The sequence below is a fragment of the Scatophagus argus genome, chromosome 14, assembly GCF_020382885.2.
Source record: "Scatophagus argus isolate fScaArg1 chromosome 14, fScaArg1.pri, whole genome shotgun sequence".
Lineage (NCBI taxonomy): Eukaryota > Metazoa > Chordata > Actinopteri > Scatophagidae > Scatophagus > Scatophagus argus.
Window position 1 is genome coordinate 16,924,834 of NC_058506.1, and position 16,692 is coordinate 16,941,525.

The following is a 16,692-nucleotide window of genomic DNA, read 5'->3' on the forward strand; positions in this document are numbered from 1 at the left end:
CAGGTGCTCCCATTGAGTGTGATTGACTCTGGAACGCTGACAGAAGCAGTGTTGTAAGAGGCCCGCATATCCCACTGTGGAAACACTGAGTCACTGTCCACATCACAGCAAAAACTGTGGGCTGCTGACTTCCGGCTGACCTTCACTTCCTGTTTAGGTCACTGCCCCAACAACTCTCCACTTTCTAATATTTTAGCATATTGCACAACCTTTTTATTAAATAGTGGTTTAACGGTTTGCCTTTCCTTACTTTGCACTAAGGGCCTCGGCGCCCTTCAAAAGGAAAAGTGGATATGGTTATATATGGTTGGTTGGATATATAATTTAAAATCTAGATCGTTTGTCTTTAAAAATATAAATTCAGCTACATGGGGAAAATGCAGGAGAATTGCTGATTTTGTTTAACTACTCTTGTGGAGGCAGCAAGCAGCTTCTGTTATACACCTTTTCCTAAGTCTTGAACACATCAGGTGGACCTGTAGATAAGGGATCAGAGCACAGTGTTTAGCTAAGTGAAAACAAGACACTTGTTACATGAGCTTGTACTGACAACATTCCTGTATGAGAAATTGACACCAAGTTACTTTGGCTTCCTCTTGCCCTCTCAGACGTTTTATAAAAATGAAGCTGGACATAAAATGAGGGAAGCAACTGTCTCCCGTCTCGTCATTGATCAGACCTGGTGCACTTGTGCACACAGTCAGTTGTTTGGTGACGCACTCTCACAAAATATAACAATTAGATGTACAAACTGATTGAACGTATAGGAATATGTTCTGGTCTCACCTCTGCATAGACTGACATGCTGAAGCAGTATGAGCTCACATATAATTCAGTCACTGTATTTGGAAGTTTGTGTGATAACTGAGCTTCGGCTGTAGGCACATGCAGCCTGCCTTCCTGCCTGCATGAAAGTCGGCAGTATGCACCTGGGGGCAAGCAGTGCGATTGAGCAACATCTGCCAGAATGGGAGTATGTTAGATAGTTTGTGACTGTAGATCTGGCTCCCTGAGGCACAGGTGGTTTAGTTTTTCAAAAAAATTATGAGTCGTGCATGTTGCAAAACTGCAAAAGGTGATGATAAAATGCAGGCCAACATGATGACATACAGTATGTATTGTGTGCAAGCAGTACACCTCACCAGTGGGAAGTCAGTCAGTTTGATTGTTGAACTGTTCATTATTTCGACTCATTCTTTTACTCAATCCCTTGTATGACGAGTCGGCTTACTTACCGGTTCACTCACTCTGTTGTTTAATCAGTCCTTTGAATGCCAGATTATTCTCTCACTCACATTTTTAGTAGTGTCCTCAACTGGTCTGAAAGTCATACATTTATTCGCTCATGTTGCTGCCTGTCTACACACTCACTGAAGTATTTCACTTACAGAAAGTAGTCTCAGTCATTTACGTGTTTACTCAGTAAGGCTGTACGATATATCGGAAATTTATCTTCATTGCGACATTAACATGTGCGATAATGATGTTGCAAAAGAGTCCTTGAACTGCGATAATTTCACGTTCAACGCATTTACTTTAATTGCCCCCCCCCCCCCCCCCGGGGACTAATAATGTTTTTGAATTGAATTGAATTAGACGGAGGAGTTCAAAAAAGCTAGCGTTAGCCACTGCAAAGAAGTCAACGTCGGGATCGGCAGCACCAAACCAGTCCAACAGACATCCATTCCTCAGAGTTTTTACACCTCATGAAAAAACATCCAAGCGCTACCGAAGATACCAGATTCCATCACGGAATGATTTTTCCCAAGTCGCCATTCCAAATATGTATGGAAGACGGTGAAAGATGAGCTGAGTCAAGTTGAGAACTGATGAACTAATGAGTCATTTCATTTAATGATCTGCTAATGGACAAAACTGGTGGTATTTCTCGTCAGATTTGTCGCTTAAGTCAGAAGCAACTTTCAATAAAACTGGCTTGTTAGAATGTAAATAACCTTTTTCATTTTTTTGCTCAGTGTTCATTCACTCTTCACCTGTCAGCAGAGCAAACCTAAAGCAGAAATACATTTAAACTAAACTTCAGCGTTTGTTTATACACCGCAAATCATATCGCCATCGCAATATTTAAAAGTGTTATGGCTTATTGCAAGTTTTCCTGATACCGTGTAGCCAGATTACTCATTCACTCTCTGGATCACTTGTGGGCTTGTTCGGTCAGCTCTTTTGCTGACAAGTTGAGAAGAATGCATGGCACTCACCTCTGGAATGCTGGGAATGTGACAGCTGGATTCTGTGAACTTCCCGCCTGCTTTAGCAGCACAATTGTATTAAACAATGAATCCAAACCCAGTGGCCCATTCATCTGCTCACCCCGAGCACAAGCTGAAACTGATTAGAATAAAAACAATTACAAAGCAGCTTTAATAAAGCAATACCTGTAAATACTGTTCCAATAAGAGAATTTAGGCAGTAGGTTAAAGTTTTCCTGACTGTGTGTGTATTGTTGTGTTTCTGACAAAAGGCTGCTGTGTAACAGTTTCAGCTAAATAGCAAATGTGGACCCTGAAACCAACAGCTGTTTGTCAGAATGCATTAAATTTGTACTAAAATGTCATTTCCATAGACTATTCTTTTTTTGTTTTAAAGTAAGTAGTATAATATAGTATAATATATAGTAGTATAAGTAGTATGAATGTCTTTGGGTTTAACTACTAGACACGTTGCTCTTATCTGCACAGCGCTGGTCTGCCCTTTGAGTTAACACTTCTGTCATATCAAGTCAAAGTCGCTCATTCCATTCTTATCAGCGAGTTACACTGTTTGAACCATCACGGACACAGTTATGTAAGCCCAGTGTGCTCAAACATGTGTCCACAGCAAGCTAGGTCAGATGGGACACATCTCATTACTTTCTACAACCCTTTTCACAGTATTTAAAGCCCTGACATTAATTTATTTTACATGCAGTTTCTAATCCATATGCAAATGTGCAGACATCTCAACAAACCATGCAAGTGTTTTTTCTTTAATTGCTTTTTTGTGCCTTACATGATTGCAAAAAAAAAAGTTAGTATTTCCTCAGTTGTAGTTCTGGGATGGTTTCAAGAAACTGTTGACGTAAAATCAGTGTGTTCAGTTACTTTTTGAAGGGATTAATTTTGCAAATGGATTTGATGATGTAGAGATTCATGTGTGTCACAGCTTTCATTTGCAGTGATTAGAACATCTGTTTGAGATACACGCTTGTGTGAGCATGTTTGTAAGACCGTGTGAGCAACAACCCCTAATGAAAGTCTGACACAGAAAAAGAAAAACAATATTTACTGCATACCCCTAGTGGAAAATGTTATTTAATGGTATTTAAAAATCAACATCCCTGTTCTCATGCAATTAAACAGGATTCTCAGAGCAACAGGTGGCCTCTGAGAACTACCAAAGCATTTCAGACACGCATATTCACAAGGACCCAGTAAAAACCTGGTCTGTCTATCAGACTGAAAACATCTGACTTCTTGTTGTTCACTTGATTACAATAGCAAAACAATTTAATTCAAAGTCCAGGTCTGTTTCTCCCCTTCTGCTGTCATTTTTAAACAAGTGTCTTCAAAGTGCTTCCCCCTGACGCCATGACAACCAGAGCAGAGGTCACAACCTGTGAAATGACTGTCCCTGCACTCACCCAGTCCAGTTCAGTGATTAGGGTCAAATCAGCCTGAATAGCCTGACTGACACTGCGTTTAGGAGAGCAAAGTGTAGCGCTGTGCTTCATGAGAGAAGCTCCATTGACTCAGCAACTGTGAGCAGACAGAGCAGCTAAGTAGGCATGACAGAGGAACAGATGGAGACAGATTGATCTCCCTCCATATGGTAACAACTTCCACACATATCCTTTGAGACGGTTAAAGTGAGGTTAGGCTTTAGTGATGTCAGTGATCACTTACTGTATCTGCCATCAGTAACAAAAATGATGATGACTATGCATGACAGGATCTGATACATGAGGTAATATCCTTCAGTACTTAACTAAGTTCTTTTTCTGGGGCAAGCAGTCATATGCATTCACCTTCAGGTATGCATTTTCATATTAACTGTGTACTGTTATGCTCGCTTTGCCACATCACGTACCAAAACTTAAAACTCATTCAGGTAGGCTTATTGAACTTACATAATCATCAAGTAATTCTGTTCAGTGTCACAAAAAGAAGTTTGACTTTACATCTCAGACTTTGAACTTAAAGATAGCAAGCAGAGCCACTGGTGGCAATACATATACTGCAGACAACTACCACCATGTAACACTATCGCGTCTCAACATAATAACTTAACGACCTTGCTGGCTTGTACATTAATCTCACTTTTTTCCCCAGTATGAACACGATAAACTAGATAACAGATAACCCTGGCAAGTAAACGCTAAACATCTTTCCCAGATGACTATAGATCAGCTCTAATCCAGAACAGACAGATGTGATGCTCTTTAAGAGTAAGAGTTATGGGAGAAGGTTGGAGGTTTTTATCCATCAACCAAACGAGGTCATAATGTTTCCACAATGCAGTGGCCTTCCTCAAATCATTTGGGATTTTAAAAAACTCCCCTTTTGGTGGTTTTTGCTGTATTTTTTCCATTACTTAGTGCTAGCTCATCAGGCTAATGCAACACATGGGCTTATGCTGACTGTCTTCCCGCTGCCCAATGGGCATCGTGTCTCAACGCATGAAATGAATCGGTGCACATGACTGACCGAGTCAGAGACCTGTTGACATCTGTTAATTTAGGGTCATGTTGGTGAACTCTTTCTGTTACTCACACCATGCTTTTACTTTGTAATCTTGCAGCATAATTAGAGCACTTTTTCTCCCAGTCTAGAGTGATTTAAAAGGATATACGATATTGAATTTGTCTGGCAGAGAATAGAACAGCTCTTGTGTAAACTATTCCGTAGTTAGAAGGGCAATTAACCATCAGCCCTTCCAGTTGGGCTTCCCAGTGGCCAAAATAGCAGAAATCTACTGTGTTGACATGTGTAAACAGTTAGTGTGTGTCTGACACCAAGTCCTGTTTGCCTAAAGCGCTTCTGGATTCCCTTTTTCTTTCCTGGTGTTGGTTGCACCAAGTCTTGATGTACTACGGTTACATTTATTTTTCATTGGGGTGGTCCGAGCTCCTTTTTCATTACCAGACTCTATATTTGTCGGAGGGCTGAGAACGTTTCAAGTACGTCGAGTTGAGTGAGTGAGAGAAATGTTTTTTACGCCAGCCTCTGTGGCCCAATCTGCAGATGGTGAACTCAGTCTTCTGCCCAGTCTGTCTACTGTTAACTGGAAATTACATTGGGTTATGTCTACACAGATAAGAAGACATTCACTGGTAGAGATCTGTGTGTGACATACTGAGGTTGCTGGAGGTTTGGCTGTGTGACTTAGGTGATGACATATTGGATTGGATTCCAATGTTGTGATTCATCAGCATGACAAACCATTGTATTTTCCATGCAAACGTATTCAAACTACGTGTGAGTGTCGGGGCGTGTTCCTGCACAGGGGTTTGTCTGGGGATTGGCAGCCAGAACAGCTGGAATGAAATGACAGTGGACATGGACATTGGTTTGATATGTTTATTATGACTTTTTAAAAATACTACTATCTGTGCTTGGTCACTTTTATTCCTGCCTCTGCGAAAATTACACATTTATTTCTGCACTATCCAGTTTCTAGGCTATGGCTTAACTGCTTACAATCTGCACTAAATCCCTCATCAGTCCCTGTGCCCCCCTCCCCCAACATAAAAAGTGGCTTTTAGGCCTAACAGCAAAGCTTTTAAAGTGTGACTGCTGTTCTTTCATCTAACCAAGGATAATGAAGCATACATATGTGTCCTATTTCTTTAGTGTTAGTATTGGTTAAATTTTGCTGATGTTTGTGCTGCTCTCACCAGAGAAACCATGCATTTCAGGTTAACCTGGGGGCTTCACAAACATCTGAGGCTAGAATGAAATCAAACCAAACAAAAGCACAGTTTATTTTTCAAGTCCCACAGGTTGGCTACAGCCAGCGTAAGATGCTTGGTGCTTTCTGTTTTTGTCTTTGCATACCGTGTAAAATGCAAAGGACTCAGACTGATGCCTCTGCAGTGCAGGAGTGCCTGTTTGAAAGGACTGGTGAAAGAGATCAGCGATCTGCTCCATATCTTGGCTATCTGACAGCCCGCCTGTGGCTATAAGGCCATGCAGACGACAGCTATGCACAGGCCAAGTTGGTGCGTGCATCAGCTACTTAAATGTGACTTCTGAAGAGAACCAGAGCTGCAGCATTTGCTTACATGCTTCTCCATGTTTGTGTTTGCACATTTCTGTTTGTGCGTCTGCCTAAACTTAGCAGCCTACCCTCAAACTTTGCCTGTCAGCTGAACTCTTTCTGGCAGGAACCTGCTGTAACTGAGTTTAGCTCCGTACTGTGTGTTCAGTCTCTCAACATCTGCTGCTTTGAACAGACATAAACCTCCCTGGCTGTCGTGTTCTCCGCTGCTCAGGCCAGCAGAGATAGTGAGGGGTAATGGAGGAGAAGTCAGAGAAGCAGAAGCATGAAAGATAAATGAGTTTAAAACCACAGGTGATGAAAAGCTAAGTGTTGAACTCTCAATTCCTATGGCTGGAAAAATTAAGATTAACTGTGGAATAATGTTTACAGCTGAGTAAATCAGAACAAAGGTGCAAACTGTACTCTTGCCAAGCGAGGGAAATGATACATGAAGCGAAATGAGTTGATAATGAGAGGAAGCAGGAGGGTGTTTTAAGATGAAGATTTGGGCAAGAAGAGCCGTATAATTAGGACAGATGAAACATTAAAATGTCCCCTTCTTCAAAGCACAACTTGATGCTTTTCCTTTTTTTTTACTATTTATTGAACTATAATAGGCAATCATCAAAAACTACAAAATCTAACTTCCCCGTATGCCAAAGTCCAGTAGTGGGGCAGGTAATTGATGATGGGCTGCATCACTTTTCAATTCAGGATATTGTTTTTCTTTGTCAGTAGAACATTTTGAGAATAGTTCTTTTGTGGCTTTTGCAATGTAGCCTGTAGGCGAAACAACAAAACAATGAAAACTATGAATTCTACTCACGTGATGTTTGAATGTGCAGGGAAAAGACACATAGGGTGAATGCTGTACCTGAAACAGCCCTGCCACAACAACAAAGAAGAGTGAAGGTGTGAATGTGAACCTTTTCCCGCTCAAGTTCATTGCAGACAAAACAAACTTCCTATGCCTACTTTATTCATTTCAGAAGAAAAAAAAATAACTGGAGCTAAGATTACATAAAGGGTCAGATTTTCCATTTCTGCGTGTGGCAGTGTCTTTGTGCGTATGTGTGTGGCTGTTTGGTTTGGCTGGCGGAGTGAGGGCAGCTGGTGAGGTGCTTTCTGCGCCAGACTCGCTCTTCACCCTCTTTTCAAGGAGTAAAGAAGTAGAGACGTTCCAAGTACGCAGTCAAAATTATAGTACAGCTCTTACAAAGTGACAGTCTGAACTTTCTTTTTTTTTTCTTACACAAAGTGGTAGAAACTTGCCATGCTGCACAGTTGGCAGTCCTCCCCGGAGGGAAGTAATTATTCATCAAGTGTTCGTACTCCCTTTTCACATCAGTGTGGTTTATTCATTTTCTGTTTATCTGTGTTTGGAGCTGCTGTTTTCTTCAACTCTGCACGTTTTGCTGGTGATTTCACAAAACATGTACTGTAAATGTAGTCGTCTAATTCGGTCGAGTCAACTTGTCTTTTCTGGTTGTGACTGACGCCTCCTCCTGCTCGGCCTCCCTCCTTCCCGCTCTTTCCACAAGCTGCTCCACCACCAGCACCACGACTGTCGTCACTGGGCTTTTTTATGAATCCAACTCCTTAGTTTTCATTGTGGAAACTCTCAGGGTCCAGGAACGGCACTGTATTTCTTTTAAGCGTTTTTCTTTTCTTAGCGCACATTGTCCAGTGTTTCTCTGTGATTTCAGTGATTTACCGAATGATCACATTCATGTGTGTTTAATTCTGCAGATTCACATTGTGGTGAAAACTTGAACAAAAGGGGTCTTTGAAGCTTTTGGTACGAGCAGTTTCAAGCTCCTCTCTTTGACCTGGGTTTGTTCCTGAAAATGACTTCTTTGTTGAGTGGAAACGGGGCTGAGCTGTGAGCATCAAGAGGGGATTTGAGATTTAAGTGCTGCAAGTGTACTTGAAACCTCACACTGATGCTGACAGCGATAAGGCCGTTGTGTGCAGTGGTGCAGGGGATTGTCAGTGAGCTTCTGCGTTGTATGGATAAAGATCCTGTCCAGAGTTATGATACCACAGGATCATAGCTGACCTTGTAGGTTTAAACCATTACGGCTTTAAGAATATTAACATTATATTGTGCTTAATGTTAAGCTTTCCCTTGAGCCTTTCAGTCTTTTAAGGAGATTGTGCAGCCATGAGTATTGACCATGGGTGCATTTTTCTTGGATTATGCAAGTTTGTATTTGATTCCAACATAATGTTTTATCAAGAATAAATGTGCAGCTTTCTCGAGAGGCATCACAGCAGTCATAATCAACACATTACTTGCATTACATATCCAATAAACTTTTTTAATGCTTTGATTAGCAAATGTTTCCTTATTGGTACATTTACTTTTGTGGATTTATGGCAGTTGTCAACAGCTGCTGAGGTTGACATAAATCGTCATTTGTGACTGTTGTGGTTTGTCTTGTCAGTGTCGTAGTTTTTCAGAATTTGTCCTGGCGCTGCATATATCCTTCAACTGTTCACAACTTTCCTGTGAAAGACGGCCAGGTCAATGAAATCCATAATCCGTGATTTCCACTGACCCACTGGCTCAGTTAGGTTTATGGTACAGTAGAAGGCAATCATGCTGAATTCCCTTCTAATGCAGCCCCTGACAATCTGACAGACTATAAACAACAGTACTGTGGGTAGAGTTGACCTGTTCCTAAACTGACTGAGTATTGCTGCTATGGAATACTTGGGAATTCTTGCTGAATATGGACATGTTTTGTGAAGATGCTGTGACTTCAGTCATATCTCATAGAGGCATTTGGTGTGACAGTTCGGGCATGCAAGCTGTTTTGATTTTGATTTTATATCTCTAATATTCCTCCTGTTTCAGCCACCATTTTCAACTTAATTATAATTATTTCCTGTCATTTACTGTACCTTCCTACTTCTAAATGTGCACTGTATCGAAAACAAAACTTTCATTTTGAGGATCACCTTTGTGTGATTTGTAAAATTATTTACTGGTTAATTCTCCCATACATACAAATCACAAGATGTAAGGAATGTTTTTAAAGACTTTTTTCTGAATATATTATGCACAAAACATTCTGTACACTAACTATAACCCAACATCATGTTGACACATAGTCTGTAGTCTATGTAATGTAAATGTTAAAGGCTGGCTGTGCAGGCAGGATGTTAACCAAGCTGTTTGTTCTGCTGACTTGAATGGACTTGTTGTCTTAACTGTCCACAATGTCCACTCTGTGTTGGTGACAGACTCGACCGGCATACTGTACATTCTGGTGGAGGTGGGTGTGGGCCCGCGGGTTTGATTGAAATCTCTACAAAGGCAGGCTCAGCTGAAGTCAGACCTGGTTCCTCTAGAAAAGTCTGTTTTCTTAAAGATCCAGATGAACAATTTTGATCTCTGCAACAGCTTTTGAATGTTTCCTTAGTACCACAAAGTTATGACAAATAAGTTCAAACCAGCAAAGAATAGCAACAACACCCCTGACAGCTTGTTTGGAAAAATTGACATCCATTCTTGTTTTTCAGTGAACAAAGGGTTGAGAAGGATTTTACTGGCCTCAGGGACGGTAAACAGAAACCTGCTATATAAAGAACAGCTCAAACTACAATCAGTTCTTGTTAGAAATTATGAACCAGACCAACAGTGGCCATGTTATTCTTTTACTCACGTAGGAGTGTCTCAACACACCATGAATTCTGTGTTAATAGGGCATCTCTTGATGAGAAATGGAGAAATGTCGTGGGTGGGGCAACAACTTGCTTTTGTGCGACTGGTCCTGGTTCTGTGCTGCCACGGCTTGTTTATGTATGAGTAACAGGCATACTTTAGCAGGCCACATGTCAAAAACGTCAGAATCATGTGAGGTGTAGTTGAGACACACACACACACACCCCAACCGTTTGGATAAAATAACTTCACCAAATTAAGATTATCAGATTCAAGGTTTGTGGTCAAATAACATTTCACATCGCTGTTCTGCTGCAGTAAACAAAAGGTAATGCTTTTCTCAATATGCTCTTCCTGTTTGAGTAGCTGCTGCCCCAATGAGAGATGTATTTAAGGTAGATACGGTAGAGTAACTATTGGACCAAGTCTTATGTAAATAACCTGAGTGATGTTTTAGCCAGGAGGTGGCAGCAGCAGCACTTTAGCCGCCAGAGTTACACACATGCGGTCTGTCAACACACTCACACACGCCAGTATGAGCACAGCAAGCTCAGAGCTTCACTGATCAGCTCCATTCATCTTACTTTTAGTTTGACAGCCTAACTCCTGAGGATGAGATGAGGCTTTTTTTCTTTTTTTTTTTTAGATATTTCTGCAGTTAGTTGCTTGCACCAAACTTGCACCTTCAAAGAGGCTTCTTCTTTCCACTGAACATTCTTCATCCGCTTTCTGCCCAAGCGGTATGAAGCCGTGTGCAACTTCAAATAAAATGTGAGGACTGCTCGTATCGTCGTTCTGATACACGAGTCACTTTAAAATAATGCGCGCTTAGTTGCAACTGGGATTGGAACCTCTACAAAAACAGCAAAATGTAATTTAAAAATTGACCTAAAGTGTGTCTCATCCTTAAAAAGTAAGATCATTTTTCTTCTGTTTGATTTTGACCTTATCAGACGGCTTTAAATGAAATGCTACGGCCTCAGCTGTTGATGACTGAATGGATGTCCTTCCTCGGGTTGTGACGTCCTAATCACAGATGGGGTCAGACCGCCGGTCATGAGTCCAGGGAGGACAGGCCAAAGGTCAAAAGTCACTGAGGAGGGATGCTCCGCTGTCCTGAGGGAGGACGATTAGACAGCAATGCATGACATGAGCTTGAACGTAATGACACAAAGGGCACGGCTTTGATAATTGCACATGTAAACCCCACACAAAGTTCTACGTTCTAATTTGAGAATGAGAACTGTCTAGTTTTTGACATGCCAAAGATGTGACCCTCCGAGATGCCCTACAGTAGACTCAAGTAGGGTCCGTTGTCGTGTCTGTGTATTAAAATAAAGAAAACCTTGATGTAAATGGTTTAGTGGAAGTCTTTTGGAAATCCTGCGTGCATTTCTCAAATTTGACATGACGTGGGACTTTTAAAAATAAAAGTTAAAATGTGTCCTCGGCCACCAAAATCCAGACCGCAGCCACCACACCCTCTGTTCAAATCCAAGCAGTATATATGATATACGCATTGAGAGCACAGAGAGAGAGAGAGAGAGAGAGAGAGATTGACGTGGGCGGCGTAGTGATCACATTACCATCCTCTCTCTGGGACACCACGGTTTGAAACGACAAAGCAGAGATCCTCTCCTCGGACATCCTGCTATCTGTCTGTCTGGGCCTATTGATGACCTGCTTTGTGCTAATCAATACATGAACCAGGGACTGCTGGCTTCATGGATGTGTGTTGTAGTAGTAGTAGTAATAACAGGAGCTCTGTGTTGTTGGAGGGTCGTCCAGTAAAATAAATCCATGTATTTGCTATATGAGGTGATGTGTCACTGTGCAGGTTGAGCTTTTGCTGTGTTGTCTTTTTGGGACTCTGGTTGCTCTTGTATCCCTCTACAGCAGGTCAGCAATTCATCTATCAACTTTTGGCTCAAATGGACACGATCAACACTGAGCATTGATCACGGTGAATTTGTTGCTTAACCAATAAGGCCCATTCTTTAGCACCTAGTCGTTGCAGCTATACAAGTCATACAAAAACAGTACAACTGAATGAATAATGTAAAAATGCAACAGCCTTCTAGTGTCAAACTCAGGTGGTGATGTGAAACATGTCTGTGTGTTCGGCGTCACCCAGAAACACACTAACAAGCAGGGTTTAGGTGGGTATTGTGGGCTGTCTCGCCTAATCTGATCCCCCACGCTAGATAGTCGCCTCAGGCCTGTATGTCCTGACATACACACACTTAGTGTACATACACACATGCGTGCTCAGCAACACGACAGGAGTGCTTACTGCAGCAGTATGTTGCTCTCACTAACCCAGTTAACTTCAATTTAAAGTCAATAGAGTTCCACTTCCTCACCACTGTGTACAAGGCTTTTCCATGCCTGCTATCGGCTCACTGCCTCTGCCCGAGGATCAGTAAATGGAGGTTACAGTTCGCTTGCTGTGAAGCAGCTGGCCAGGTCAAGCGCTCTGTTTTTCAGTGTGGCACTTTTATTTAAGTGACGGAGACGGTCGTCATCGACATACAGAGTGTGTGCTTTCGTCTTAGAGGGGAACCAAGTAGGTTCCTCTTAACAGTTACCAGATATTTCTGCACAAAAGTATGAACTACGTGAACAACAGTGAGCATGAAAGCCAAGAACCAAGAACCTTTTGAGAAACTAAGGAACTAAAGCTGTGTTTCATCCGGAGGATCCAGAGACTAACTGTAGTTCCTGTAAGATAGTTTCACGTCCCTGCTACTTTCCAAAAGCTCATGAGCTTTGGTGGCAGGGTTTTCAGGTCTTGCCACTGCTGCCTGGCCAAACACAGAAGTCACGGCAGCTACAACCTGAATACCACTTCATTTATAAAACAGAGACTTATGAATGAAAAAAATAATGTACCATTTCAGTTCAGACCAATTCAGCCGGGTGTTTCTTCAAGTTATTCATAACAACCTTAATAAATGTCACTGTATACATGGCACTATAAATGAATCTGTTCTCTCTGACGCTACCGGTGACAGTACAGTGCATGGAACAAACTGGGCCAACTGGTATTCATCTGATATATATTTTTTCACCTTCTCATCTGTAATGTGTGATCCTCTTTGCCCTCTGTTGTTTCTGTCTGTCTCTCTCTCTTGATATTTTCCTTTGTCTGACTGCTCGCCGTCTCTGGTCACTCCCTCCTTTCATGCTCCCTCTTGCCGTCTTCCCCCGCGTACTCACGTTCTCTCGCCTCCTTCCTTCCTGTGTCAGACGGAGCCAGCAGCACATCAGAGGTGTGTTAGTCCATTGCATTAAAGACCAACAACCATTCCCCGGCCCTTCGTGTTCACCTCTGCTTCCGCTGGCTCCCGCTGTTGGACAAAATAATCACAGTAACACTGTAGTGAAAGTCTGGTATCCTGACAGCCCTAACTGCTGTGCTACCCTGCAATGCTTCCTGTGTTTCATTTAGATATTTTTTTTTTTATTCATGTTTCTCTCAGCAATCTCTCATCTCTGTCATCTCTATGTCTGAAAACTCATCATATTTCTGCAGTCTTGGCAAATGTTTTTACAACCTTATCAAGATGGCATTTAAAAGGCCGAAAGGGTTTGTTTAATTTATAAGAGGAAACATATTTGCTGCTTTAAACATACACTTCATCACTTCATGCTTTAAACATACACTTCATCACATCAATTTCTGCGTCTGTCTTTGAGGTGGTGTGATTTCAGGACACACACACCCTTAAAGTACACATCAGAGTATTTCAGTAAGAAATTTGCAGTCAAAGTAATATCTGATTTGTTAGTTTCAGTAGGTGAAATGGTGAATTGTTCTATTTACACTCTGGTTTTTGTGCAGCTCAGTCAAACAAGGTACAACATGTTAGTGAGATTTAGAGGTACTTAAAGGTGGATTTTGTTCACTTTGTTTCCAGTCTTTGTGCCAAGCTAAGTTGGGCTCCTGTTTGTGGTGGCTTTATATTCACCGTACGGACTTGAGGGTGGCATCGATCATCTCATCTAACTTTTGGCAAGACAGCGAATGAACGTAACATCAAAGTACTCCTCTTAACGTGCTGATTTATTACAAACTCCTGTGCACTTTGTTCTTAGAATATTCTGCGTAGCCTCAGTTTGACTTGAATAGAAAATAGAGCAGATTTACGAAAGGAAAAAAGTAATGGACTCATCCCTGTAATGAACTGGCCCGTGTCTTTGTGTGTGTGTGTCTTTGTGTTTGTGTGTGCATAACCAGTCAGCCATGCAGTCCACCTGTTAGCTGCCCTGTGGCCTCAACAGCCGCTGTGTTTGTTTGATCCTACAGATGCTTGTATGAAGCTGTTCCCTTCACACACGCGCTTAAGTCAGCCTCTTAATGTTTTGACAGCTTGCCCTGATAGAGTACTATTTTAAGGCCATGGGTGGATATATCTGTGCTTGTCTCACTGCCATGTGTGTACATAAGTGCTATACCCGCCTGTCTGGTTTGGAGGGTGTCAATTTGATAGGCAGCGCCTGGCATAGTCCGAGTAGCCTCCGTCAAAATGAAGCACTAGATGTGATTTACACGCCGCTGAGACATTCCACACACTCTAAACAATGAGCTAATCTTTTAAAAGCTTTCATTTTAAATCCTAAACACACTCTCTGTAGTTTGCAGATTTTGCAGACTTGTGTGTAAATATATGTTGTTTGCACTGAATGTTGATGAAATTTCTTCACATCCACCCACGGCGTGTTTACACATCACGTCTTTGGGTGTGAGTTCTTCCCTTTGCTGGGTGGAAGTGTGAAATCATTTAATATTTTTTCTTTTTTCCTGTTTTCTCATTGGATAGAAGTATGTTTACTAGTGTTGACATTGTTGGCTTTGTGTCCTGCAGGACCTGCACACCATCTACTGCCACCTCTACCACATGGATGTCCTCTCTCACCTCAGAGAACATCAGCTAAGGTGAGTCATTCTACCAAATTTTACTCTGACCTTTGAACTTTTTTCTAAGAGTTTTGATTTGCTGCTATTAAAGGAGTTGTCAATCAGAGTATCAGTTTAGCAAATTAACTTAACTTAACACAATAGCCTTTAGGCAAATTTTCTGCATGACTTGTTATATGGGGCACACCCTGCCCAAACAAGTTTCAGAGTGCTTAGAATTTCTTTTCAATTGCCTTTTGGGCCAGGTTGGTTTTCACTCTTTATCATCCATTGGAAGTTCAGACTTTGTTGCTTTTTAGACATAGACATAGGCATGTTTGAAATGTTCAGCCTTAAATGTGCAACATAATCCAAATGAATAGAGGACAGCATATCACCAGGTGCCATTAGCTATTAAGCTCACTTAGCTACTACTGGCTGCTACTGGCTGACTCTGCCTGGACTGTGATCCACTGGGAGGAGGAGGTTTTTGGGCATGGGGTTGGGGGACTCAGCTGAGAACCAGAACCAGGGCAGGCAACAGTGAAACAAAACTGGACTCGGTAATCTCTCAGTGAACATGGCCGGCCCGGGACTGAACTCAGCCTCCGAGACCAATGGATGCCAGTTAGCTGACATACAGTACTGAGGTGATTTAGAGCTACTTCTACCAGACCTCTGACTCTGTTCAATCAACCAAAAACGTAGCAAAATTCTGCTACAAGTCAGACCATACAAAATGAAAAAGCATGTTGAACTGCAGGAAGCAATTGAGCCATAGGTCACTCTGACACTCTGAGCTGGCAGACCATAATGATGGTGCCTTCTGAGAAAAGAAAAAGTGTAAAAGAGGATATGTGATGGATTGTGAGAGATAAAATTGTGTTAATTGTGTTATCTTTGCCTTTCTGTCTCAGGTCGATGTGTACCACAGCCAGGTATGAGAGACATGAGGCCAACCACATCCTGTTCTAGTAAGTGCAAATTCTCACACTGAGCAGGAAGCATTCTGCCATGTTTTCCTGCACTTACTTTTTTCTTGCAATTCAAAGATCTGCTGAGGAAAGCACGTTTTGTTCAAATATGAGTTGTTTATATTTTTATTACCAGTATTTGTCCAGTTGAAATGGGACACTTCCTGATTCACAATCTCAGATTCCTTAACATTTGCACTTCATAGCGGCCTAGAATAACATCTAGTCTGTCAGTTTTGGCCACTAAGCAGCTGCACTGGAGCAAGCGATACCTTGCTCAGGGGCACATCAGCATAGTTGACTTACAATAAGTGCACTCAACCTCCTTAAATGCAAGAGATAGATTATCTGAAAAGTTTAGGGTTTTGCAAGACCTTGGCACAAAGTAGGGATTTTATTGATTTTATATTTTAGTGTTTGTGTAATGTAAAATAATAAAAATGCTCTTTTCATTTTATAGTCCCCATTTATGCTTTTTCGAGATCCAGAGTTTCGGCTTGTGGCAGATCTGTTGGCAGAAATGGAATATAATATTCATAATTATGTTTATATAGTTTTTTGTTGTGGTGTTGAAAGAGGTATTAAGTGTGTTTTTTTTTAATACTCATATTGTATAGAAGTTTAAAACTATGGTATTGGGACAACTGTAGCGTGAATACGTGAGTTCTGAGATAGATGACCCATTGTGGATCTGGAGGAAGACTAGTCAAGAGGAAGGCCGTATACAAGCAGAGGACAGCTGATGAGAAGAGAAGGGAGGAAGTGACTGCAAATGAGAGCTGTTAGAGGTAGATTTAAAGAGAAGGAATGAGAGGAGTGGACTACAAAGGAGGAGGAGACATAAGAGGGGAATATGCTAAAGAGAAAGAAGGAGGAAATGATAGCAATGT

At 41.6% G+C, this 16,692-nt stretch overlaps 1 protein-coding gene across 2 annotated transcripts in view; it reads left to right on the forward strand.

Moving 5' to 3' along the window:
- rapgef6 (Rap guanine nucleotide exchange factor (GEF) 6) overlaps positions 1-16,692 on the forward strand; it is a 131,769-nt gene that overhangs the window by 12,768 nt on the left and 102,309 nt on the right. For both annotated transcript variants that reach the window (XM_046409892.1, XM_046409893.1), the window contains exons 2-3: positions 14,797-14,867; positions 15,746-15,802. In XM_046409892.1, the coding sequence (XP_046265848.1) occupies positions 14,797-14,867; positions 15,746-15,802 (128 nt within the window). The remainder of the gene's footprint in view (positions 1-14,796; positions 14,868-15,745; positions 15,803-16,692) is intronic.